Source organism: Fukomys damarensis, unplaced genomic scaffold (genome assembly GCF_012274545.1).
Source record: "Fukomys damarensis isolate Sample0158 unplaced genomic scaffold, DMR_v1.0_HiC HiC_scaffold_22, whole genome shotgun sequence".
Taxonomy (NCBI): domain Eukaryota; kingdom Metazoa; phylum Chordata; class Mammalia; order Rodentia; family Bathyergidae; genus Fukomys; species Fukomys damarensis.
Window position 1 is genome coordinate 6,267,829 of NW_022900934.1, and position 11,003 is coordinate 6,278,831.

Consider the following 11,003-nt stretch of genomic DNA (forward strand, 5'->3'; position numbering starts at 1 on the left):
GGCACAGAAACACGATGTTATGTTAGTCAGCCATAAAGAAGAATAAAGTCATGTGAATTGCAGGCAATTAGGTGGCACTGGAGACCGTAATATTAAGTGAAATAAATCAGATATAGAAAGTTAAATACCACCTGGCTTCTCATCTAAAATGTAAACACATAAAATAGTAAAATGATGGAGAGATGACAGGAAATGAAGAAAATACGATCACTGTTTAAGTCATCCACTGACCTCCTAGGATGTGCACTGTGACCCTCACTATGGGAAAAGACAGGCTCTCCAAGATCAAGAAAAAATTTCCCTGATTTTCACAGCTGAACAGCTGCTCCCTCCCATACACCAAGGAGCTCGCGTCATAATCTTTTAAGCCTTCCACAGCATTGAGGAAAGCTGTTCCATTCTTTCAGCAGACTAGAAGAGTGAGTGCCAATAAATGAAAAGTAACTCTGGCACGGCACCAGCGTGGGACATTTCTTTCTGTTGTCATGATTATGGTTATGCAGCCCATTCACAGATTAACAACAGCAACCGATAATGGTGACACAAACTCAGCAGCGTACGAAGATTTTCTTTTTAACGTTCAAACGATCCTAAAGACACCATCCTTGTTCCTATTGCATGATGAAGAACACAGCCATACAACTGGGAGGGGTCAGAGCCAGGCATCAAACACGAGGATTAAAGGTGTCGGCACCTGAGGTATTTAATGATTTGCGGAGAGAGCGGGGAAGGAGTGATGCGGATGGCTGACTCCTGTGTCCACAGGCTCTGAGTGCGCATGCCCTGTAGCTCCTTTGGTTGCTATTAGTCTTGGGCAGGTTGGCACACAGACTTTGCGAGGCTCAGCACGCCATGAAAATGGGGGGGATTCTCGTTCATAAAGTGGACAAAAGGCTTTTAAAGGTCGCAGAACATCAAGCCTTTTTCTATCTTTCTAATCTCTCTCTCTCTGAATTGCCTTTTTTTGTAACATGCCATTTAATGTCTTTCTCAGCAAAAGAGAAAGATTCATCTTCTTGGCATCCAATTTGCCATTCATCTTTACTTTGTGCACTGTCACTTTCAAATGAGAATATAAGAGGGCTTCATTTGCACGGCGAACCTCCCAGATCACAGGATTTGTAATTCACTCTCCCCAAGTGCAGCAGGAATACTGCACAAAATAATGAGACCATTATTTCACTTTTTGTGCTGGGAATTGAAACCGGGGCCTCCTGCCTATACCACTAACCTGCACCCCAGCCTCCTAATTTTGTTCTTGGTATTTACGTGCTCTACAAAGGTCTTCCACCTTGGGCTTATTGATGAACCAGAAAGGGCTGGGAGGAAAAGGAACTCTGAGCTGCTCTGTTTCCCTTCTTCCTTCTATGATACCCTATTTTAGTCCAAGAGCTTGGGAGGGGAAGCAGATGTAAGGAAGCTCGAGACAGGGCTCCTTGTCCGTCCCTGCTGTCTTTTGCATTCCAAGTAATCTCTGACCTGGAAAGAAAGCAGGACGAGGATTTCCAGACAACCTACAGCCAGGGGCAGAAGCCCTCGAGGTGTCCTCCTTCCCGACACTCACCCGAGCCAAGGCAATCACTTCCTAACATTTGTGCTTGTCATTTTTGGGCTGTTCTTCACCGTCTTCATACATTTGGACTCCTAGATGAGACGTTGTTTATTTTTCAATCTTCCTGAATTTCACATGAATGGAACGGCAGTTTGATCAATGCTGGGCCACATCTGCGACGGGGGTCCCACGAGATCATAATATTGCTGTGTGGTGTCCCAGCCCGGCTCATGCCGTGCAGTGTAAGTAGTGTGAGGATACAGCAACATTGACAGAAGACAGCGCGTCATTCAGAACACATCGCTGTGGCCAAGCGATGCCCAACTCCGCAATCCAGGTGTCCTTTGACTACCAGCTTTTCTCCGTGTCAGTATCGTATGTGAGATTTTTGTCATGCATTGAGCATTCACTACCTGCGAGGCGTGGTTCCAAGCACTGGCGCATTATTGACTCGTTTATTCTCCAAAGCACTGCTGCTGGGTAGACGAGGTAACCCCATTTTATCGATGAGGAATTGAGGTTCAGAGAGGTGAAATAGCTTTGTCACTAAGCAAGAGAGATACACAATAAGAGTCTGCAGCCACCCACCTTGGCTGTCTCCACCTTCAGGGTTAGTCGCTGTCCCTGATCCTCCTCCCCCAAGGGCCTGGCCAGTCAACTGACACACCAACTACCACTGGCAGTGACAGAAATCCCTTTTAGCTTTGAAATGCTCTTTGAGACTTTGGCGACTGGCTTGCAGGGATGGCTCCCTGGAGGCTGGGCTCTGTCCCTTCCAGGAAGACTTGCAGTCAGCTGCCTGCACCTCCTTCCTCTTCCTCAGGGCCAGCTCCAGTTTGGACCTTTGTTTCCTTCAGCAGTAAAAGGTTTCCAAGGACGGCCAAGTATCAGTGGGAGGATGGTACTGGCTGAGTCTGGGCCACTTTCCTCCTGGCCCCACGGGGAGAGGAGAGCTGCCTACCAGCCCTGATTCCCTGAGGCCCCTCCTACCTCAGGACACCTGGGAAGCTGTGCCAGTGACTTTCTGATGAGAGAGTTCCTTGTTGCATATCAGTATGAGAACTGCATCAGCACCCTTCTGCTGCATAGCAGAACCAGCAAGAAATTTGCACAAAGAAAACCAAACAACACCCCAGTAAAAACACAGGAGAAACCTTGATAGAAAACGTCTGAAGAGCAGTCACATTTTCACATCAAGAAACAAAGGGAAGAATTTCTTCCAGGTGATGTTAAACGGCTAAAGGAAGATGGATGAAAGTCTAATTTATCCTATTTTTATCAAGAAAGGCCAGAACAGCTTCTCTGTATATGAACCTTTAGATCTGTATCGGATAAATGAGAGCATAGGGCTTTGACAAAAGAGAGAAGGGATTGCTAGGGCCTTGGGTTTTGATGATGAAATATTCGGCTCCCAAGTAATGAGAGTCACTTTGACAAAATTCATTTCAAATACAAAAAGTATGAGCGAGGAGACATGGAATAACAACATTCCGGGCCACTTGGGGTCACAATGCTCAGGTTTGTTTGCTCACTGCTGCCAAATCAGAGGAGGCCACACAATTTGGGAAAAAGGAAAAAGGATTTGCTCAAAGCTAGCTCCAAGCAGGTGGAGGGGCCTGCAGGTAGGCAAGGGCCTTCCATAGTAAGGAGCAGACCCCACGCTTGCTTCATCGCCTTCAGCTGTCGGCCGCTCGCTGACTCCTTGCTGGTGGAAGCACCTGGGTTCCGGCCTCCTGGGGCTGGTTCCGACAGTTCATCAGACAGGGCAGAGGAGGCGGGCGTCAGCTATGTGCTCAGCAGAAGGAGGCTTGGAGAAGAGACTTATCTCTGCAAGAAAGAAGTCTGACTTTTAAAGTTCTATTTTGCATTGCCGGTACAAGAGGAGCTGCTACTCCTGGAGGGAACCTCAACTGGGGCAGCCGGAGGGACGAAATTAAGAAATGAAGTTAACGAGGGACTCAGTGCGTCACTGAAATGGGGGAATTTCTTCTTCAAAAACGACCAGAAATGTCAAGCAGTGAGCATGAAACCCAGAGCAGGGCACTCCTGTGAGATCAGGCTCTCTGGACTATTAGTGCCCAATTCTTATAACACCCCGGTGTCACTGTCCTCTGTACAGATGAGGACACTGAAGCCCCAGGTGGTTTGTGCACTTGACTGTGGTGGGTGGCAGTGTCCCCATGCACAGCCAGCCCCTCGGCCCAGTGTTAATCCTGGAACAGAGCTCTTCCTCTGAGCCAGGGCGCCACGGCCGCTCTTGTGGGACAGCTCAGTGGCCCACTGCTCCCATTGCAGACAAAGAATCCAAAGGCATTGTGGGAAGGTGTCCAAGGTCCCAAGGTGAGGAGAACTGCCGTGCAAATGTCCTGGGCCTTTGCTACCACGCACTGGGCGACTTGGCTGCTGCTCTGTAGAAGTAAATAAAAAGTTATTTTGGTGTTGTTTTGTTTTTGTTTTTTTTTTTTAGTTCTAGCCTGTGGTGTTTGTTCTTTTACTTTTGGCATTTATGTATTATTTTTATCAATACAAATTTGTAGTTTGTCATCAGTGTTTACATTCCTTGCCCCGAGTTGGTACCTGTACACAGCACGTCTCAGTTCCCTTTTCATCCCTTTCCCTCCCTTCTCTCTGCACCCCTCCAGCTCTTCATACCCTTCCCCTGTGAGAAGGATCCATCTCCCTGCTTCCTGTCATTTTATGCTTTGCTCTTTATTTATACTTTGGGTTTCTCATGTAAGAGAAACCATGTGATATTTAAGCTCATGAGTCTGATTTATTTTACTTAACGTTATGGTCTCAAAGTGCATCCAATTTCCTACAGAAGGCCCAAGTTTTACCTCACTGAAGTTCTGGAAGTTTCCCCCAGTAGAGTCAGTGACTCGGGGGAGACACTGCCGAAGGGGGGGCGAAGACACAGCAGGTGCCTGCTTTTGTTAAAACGCGCCCTCCTCCTTTCCATCCTGCTCCTTGGCTTTCCTCTTGGCTCCCTTCCCCAGCTGATCCGCTGTCCCCTGCTGATCTCACTCCACCAAGAACTTTGTTGTCCTTCCTTGCTGTTTTACTTTCATACTGTGCTACACAGTTCAGTGTGTGCAGACGCGGAGATGGAGGCTGCTTTGTCAGTTTCCTGAGGATAAGATAATGCTGTACGTGCTTTCCTCCATGAACACCACTGGGCAGAAATCTTCCCCACCCGCAGATACAATGTCGGTTCATTCTTCGAGGTGAGACTACAATTACTTATTCAGTATCTCTCATTCAGAGACACTAAGGTTGCTTTCCTTCTGAGAAGATGGAAATAAGGATCCTCCTTCCTGTGTCCCTACAAACAGGAGCTTCTATTCCTGGGGAGCGCGTTTGTAGGGTACACTCGAATAGTGTATCGTTTCATATGGGGCGACGTAGCTGAGTTATAAAAAGCCAGTTTCCAAGTCCTTCTTCCATGTATTTATCCACGAAAATGCCTTTCCCGCCCCACCCCACCTTCACCAGGTATTATGCATGTTTTCAACTCATCCGCAGCTTGATGGATGTCAGGTGTCTCGGGAGGAGGACGGCAGAGAAGGTGGTGCTTTGGGCTGAGGAGCAGGAGCAGCAGGAAGGACAGGGGCTCCCGAGTGGGGGGCGCTGGCTGCTTCCTGAGCCCTCTTCAGCTGGATTTCTGGTAGAGGTAACTGTGTGGGCCCCGAGCACCTGGAGAGGACAATAGCTCTTGAAATACTAAATGATCCTAAACTTTAGTATTTTGTGATGCAATATCTTGTAATACACACATCACAGAACACATGTGTACATATATTAAGAAAAAACATAAAACTAACATGAACCTCTTGGTGCCAGCATTACCGGTGTGGACTGGGGATCGCAAGGTCTTTCCAGAGCAGGGACGGTGAACCTTTCAGAGACCGAGTGTCCACACTGCAGCCCCAAACCCAGTTAGGTATCGCAGGGCCGGTGCCGCAATTCAACCCGAATCCCAGGGTTTTAGATAGTAAAGCACAACTGTTATCTGATGGTCGGCTGCAGGGCGGCTTGGCTTGCTTGTGCCTGCTGCACACACGCGCCGTGAGTTCACCACCAGAGTCCCGGAGCACACGGCTTGGGGCGGCCTTTGCACACTCGCTTCCCCCTTGAGGAATTGTGCAAGGTGCAGGGATGGGACTTTCGGCCGCCGCGACCAAGGAGGGGTTGGGTTATGATTTGATTTCATATCAAGAAAAACTGCCTCGGACCATTCACCCGCCGCGGAGTCGGTTTCAGCGTCATGCCACGACACACGCGTGTGGCCTTCTCTCTGCACCCTGTGGGGGCATCTGTAATCAGTGTGCAACAAATGCCAGCGGCGGTTACTGTGTGATTTGCTCTCCTGTAATCGTTTGCTTGTCTTATTTTGTCAATATCTGGAAGCGTTGCCTTATTCCTTGGCCCGTGGCCGTTCCATGACATCCTGGAAAAGATGGTGGACGACACCGTGGAACTCCCCCAGGCCCAGCCTCTGGTCCGACACGGATGAAGAAAGAGGAAGTGAGGAAAGGGTTCCTTAAAAACCCGGGTGTAGGCAACTCACTCCGGATGCCTCTTAGAGGTGAGGGGGGAAAAGATCAGGGGAAGCCCAGAGTGGTGCTGCACTCCTGTAATCCCTGCACTTGGGAGGCCGAGGCAGGAGGATCACAGTGAGTTTGAGGCCAGCCTGGGCTACATAGTGACTTCAAGGCCGGCCTGAACTACACAGTGAAACCCTGTCTCAACCCCCTTTCCCCCCAAAAAAGAAGCAGTGGAAATAAGCATCATTAAAGTCTCATGATTAAACTCATTTTTATTTGAAATTAAAACTGAAATATGGTTCTTGGAATTTTACTCTTTAAAACTCTCTAATGGCCAAATAATGAGGTGACAGCCTTTTACCAGTCAGAGCCACACTTGCATGACAGTGGGAGAATAATGTGAAGGCAGAGAAAATTAGCTCTGTGTCACAAATGTAATTGAGCAAAAGCTGAGAGTGCTAATGAACTCTCTTGCTTAGTGAGCAACATAAAAACTTCATTATAGAAAATGATTTTCCCAAGTCAGAGATTCAGGACCAGGAAAGGGAGGGGCATGGCTCGGCATGGACCCTGAGCTGAAAATCTTGGGGGTCCTCAGAGGGGAACCTTGGACCCTCATCCCACCGAGGTGCTTCCCAATCCAGTACACAGAGCAGCTCCTTGGCGAGCAGCCCCTGAGATGTCCTGGTGACCCCTGCCTCCTGGTGCCTGCACTCCTGTGTCACCTCCCACTTTTGAGTGCGGGCTGGACCTGGGGCCCGGCTTCTAACTCATGACCCGGCAGAAGCCATGGGATGTGCGGTTGTGATTAGGTGGCAGAATGACCGTGGTATCCCTCCGGGTCCTTCTCTGGTTCTCCAGCCTGCTCCCCATGGGAGAGGCCCCTGTGTTCAGGATCAGGTGTCAGACTCTGGTCTGCAGCCCAACCAACTGAGGCCTCCGACAGCCCTGGCCTGACATGACCACAGCCCTGCACAGTACCTGGATTGCACCCTGTGAGAGACCCAGGGCCACAGGTACTGGCTAAGCCATGTCCGGACTCCTGACTCACAGTGTCTGAGACCACAAATGTTATTTGAAGCGCCGAGGTTTGGAGGTCATGTGTTCTGTTGTATCGCTGAAGCCATTCATTGGATGTGTGTGCTGTTAGAGACGTGTATCAATATTCTCATTTTAGCTTCCCATCCACATCTGATCTGTGGGGCCTTGGGTAAGGGACTGAACTTTTCCATGCATTTGTTTCTCCACTGCTACAGGGAAGGGACAAGTGCTGTCTTAGAGGATGGCTGAGAAGGCTGGACAAGCAGATGTGGCAAAGCGCTCAGCACAGAGCTGGTATAGAGCATGTGCTGGTTCTCCTCATCATCCCATTGCTAAGTAAGAAATAGCTCTCACTTATAGTGATGAACAACGATCATTGCTAAGCTTGTGGGACCTGTTGGTGAGGAATTAGGACAGGGTCCATGGGGGTGACATGTTTCTGTCCCCTGCATGGTATCTGAGGTCTCAGTTGGTCAGCTGAGCAACCACTACATAAATTATTCCAAACTTAGTGGCCGCCAAGAACACACACTTGACATTTCACAGCCTCTCTGGGTCTGTTGATTGGGGTAGGGTTGGGCTGGGTTCTCAGCTCAAGGTCTCACCACACTACAGTTCAGTTGTCACCTGGGGCTGTGTCCTCAGTCGTGGCTCATCAGAGGCTCAACTGGGGGAACAGTCCACTTCCAACTCCTGCATACTGTTGCAGAGTCAATCTTCTTGGAGGACAGAGTCCCTGTTTTCTTTCTAGCTGTTGTTTGCGGGGGGGTGTGTTTTGCTCCTAAGGTGACCATTGTGAGGTTTCCTGCCAGTGGCCTTCCCCACTGGCAGCTGGAGAGCCTGGAGGGGAGAGTCCTGCTCCTGGGTGCTCAGGCAGAGTCATGGAGAGGGTGACGTCATCGTGAGTGGCATCTTAGCACCTTATCATTTAGTGTGCTCTGCCAGGGAAGTCATACCTTATCATTTTCACTGTGTCTAATCAGTTAGGAGCAAGTCACAGGTCCTGCTCACCCTTGTGGGGGGATTATTGAGGCCAGTGACCTATTCACCAGGCCTTGGATGGGAAGACTAAGGTTGAAAAGGCATGTGTGGTTGCGGTGATTGAATGTCTGAGGACTGGCACGATCTAGTAGGGGTTTCTTCACTCACATGAGCTGAGGGTTGGGCTAAGCTGGGACCATTGAGCCCCAGGGTTTTCCATGTGACTTGGGACTTTTACAGTGCAGTGGCTAGGTTGTGACAGGGGATATCAGAAGGGTAAGACTTCCCAGAGAACTGGAGGAATTTTAATGGTCTTTTCTGCCCTAGCCTCGGGATGCACACGGCTTCCTTTCTGCTGCATCCTGTGGTGATGAGTCAGTCATAGGCCAAGCTAGATTCAAGGATGAAGGGGACGAGACCCCTCCTCTTGGAAAGTGCCAAGGCATTCTGTGGATGAGCTTGAGAGTTGGGAAACAGGACTGTCAGGAAATACAGTCTGCCACAGTGTTCAATAACTATTTACTGATAGTAATGATAATACTGAATGCTCCCTCCATTCTACAGAAGAAACTGAGGCTTCTTATCTGCATGCATTTTTCATGCCTGATCTCATTTTTGCTGTATCATTTTTTAATTGAAGCTAGAGGAAACAGAATGTTTTTAGATCTTTGCATTTTAGGCAGGAATGAATTGGTGCACAATTAGCCCCAGAGAACTGGCATTGAGAAGGTGAGGAGTGAGCACCAGATTGGGCCCCCAGGAAAGGTTGTGTGAACGTGCAATACTGGCTAGCCAGAGGAGCTGCCCCTCAGCCACAATCCAGGAGGTGGAATCAAGAGTTTGTTACTAGAATGTATGAACATGGCTGAAACTGCTGCCGTTACAACCACATCCCAGCTCTCACAAAACAGCACACTGGCCAGTCTACTGGCCCCAGCAGGTGGGGACAGTCTACTGCTATGGTCCAAACTGCCTGTTGGTACACCATGGGCTCATTTCTGGACCCCTAGATTCTTGGGTAGTCCTCTTCCATCTGTGAAAACTAAGCAGCAGTAAATAGCCCAAAGCCAAGGTAGATGATTTGACCTTATTTCTGCCTTCAAGATACCGTGCAAGTGCATCAAATTGGCAAATGTAAATTCACCTACCCTCCAAGCTAGCTGCAAGGGAGTCTGGAAATTTTTGGCTTTTTTCCAGGAAGGTACTCTGGAGAGAGATAAGAATTGATGTGTTTCACATTCAACAACTCAGCAAACTGCAACCTTTTCTGACACCATTCCTAGCTTGAGAAATCCTTTACATTTGATGGGTAATAATTGCATTACACAGGCACAAAGTGAAAGGGAATCTGGAATTTGAGGACCTGGCAAAAAGAAACTTCCTTGGCTTAGATCAGCACAGGCACATTGTCTTCCTAAACAAAGCAAGGGTTCTGTAGGCAGGGAGGTAGAAGAGGATCCCTGCTGTGTGTGGCAACTCACATGTGTGTGAATAAGGCAGGGGATGCTTGTATACAGATGGGAAACATGAGTGTGAGTATATGTGTGTCTCTGTATGGGAAGGGCAAGACTGAAGGCTCCCAGTTGGTAGAGGAAGAAGGAAGTATTTCTCCCATACTGGGGCAGATCCACCTTTTTCTGGTCTTCAAGGGAACATATTTTTAATATTAATATGATACATACTCTTCTCTGGATCAGGGTCCTGGTCATTACTCAGCATGGCTTGGAGAACAAGCAGAGAAAATGTGTTTTTAAAAAGGGACAGTATTGGGACACATTGCTCTGTTTCCTCCCACTACATGCTTTCTGGACACATATAAGTCTTCTGAATGCAAGAGTGATCTTGGGTCCACACTCCTCTCTGTTGAATTCTGTAGGGACTGTTCTAAATGTTCTCTGACCTTCTGGAGTTACTGCTCCCATCACAGTGGCTTTCTTCTTGGCAGGTCCCCTGCTTCTCCAGGGAAGCCTGAGGCTGATTACAGCAGCTCCCACTCCACATTTCCCTATAGCCACGTCTCATCCCCTTCTGCTTCTATCCCTCTTTCCAAGACAAACCTAGCTATCTGGTGCTGGCTTCACCTGAGCTTTACTTCTTGCCTCCACTGCTTCTTCTCTGTTCATCTCCCTTTAGCCATCATTATTCAGAACACCTACAGCATTCTAGCAGCTGGTGATATGGAGAAAGGAAGGCCTGTGTGTTAAGGTTTGGTGGTGAACACTGCGGCTTTGATGTGAAATCTGCTTGTTTTAGAACCTAGTTCTACCCTGCACTATGACTCAAACTGTCTATGTCTCTGCTTCCTCATTTTTAGGGGGTGCACATGATGATACTTACCTCAAGCATTGCTGGGAAGGTGTATTATTAGTCAGCTTCACATTTCTATGATGAAAGACCCGAGGGAAGTAACTGTTAGAGAGGAAAGGTTTATTTCGCCCTCAGCTTTGGAGGATCAAAGGCATGAGACCTACATCTACTCAGTCCTGGTAAAGGGGTGAATGGTGGTGTACCAGTAGGAGCAAAGTGGTCACATCTCCAACCAGAGCAGAGAGGGAGAGGAAGAGTCCCGCACTTTCCTTCAAGGGCATGTTCCCAGTGACTTAACTGCTTATAGGTTTTACCGTCTCCCAGTGGTGCCACCATGGGGACCAACCCTTTAACCCATGGGCCTTGGGGGATGTGGAGCTTCCAAGCTACAGCAGAGGGTTAACAAGGGAACGTGTGAAGTGCTTGTAGGACCGGTACCTGGCAAGGTCTTGGGCTGTGGAAACAGGGTCGGCACTTGTTTCTTTTTCGTTTGCCCAGCACATTTTGTTATTGAGAGTATTCTTCTGCTGCCCCACTGTGGCTTGGGAGAGGCTGTCAAGTCGCAGAGTCCACCCTGC

At 48.6% G+C, this 11,003-nt stretch overlaps 1 protein-coding gene across 1 annotated transcript in view; it reads right to left on the reverse strand.

Moving 5' to 3' along the window:
- The window catches only part of Fam210b (family with sequence similarity 210 member B), a 30,404-nt gene extending 19,698 nt beyond the window's left edge, over positions 1–10,706 (reverse strand). The window contains exons 1-2 of the mRNA XM_033766975.1: positions 10,629–10,706; positions 7,101–7,119 (exon numbers count right to left, since the gene is read on the reverse strand). Of these exons, the coding sequence (XP_033622866.1) occupies positions 7,101–7,119; positions 10,629–10,706 (97 nt within the window). The remainder of the gene's footprint in view (positions 1–7,100; positions 7,120–10,628) is intronic.
- Between the last annotated feature and the right edge of the window lie 297 nt (positions 10,707–11,003).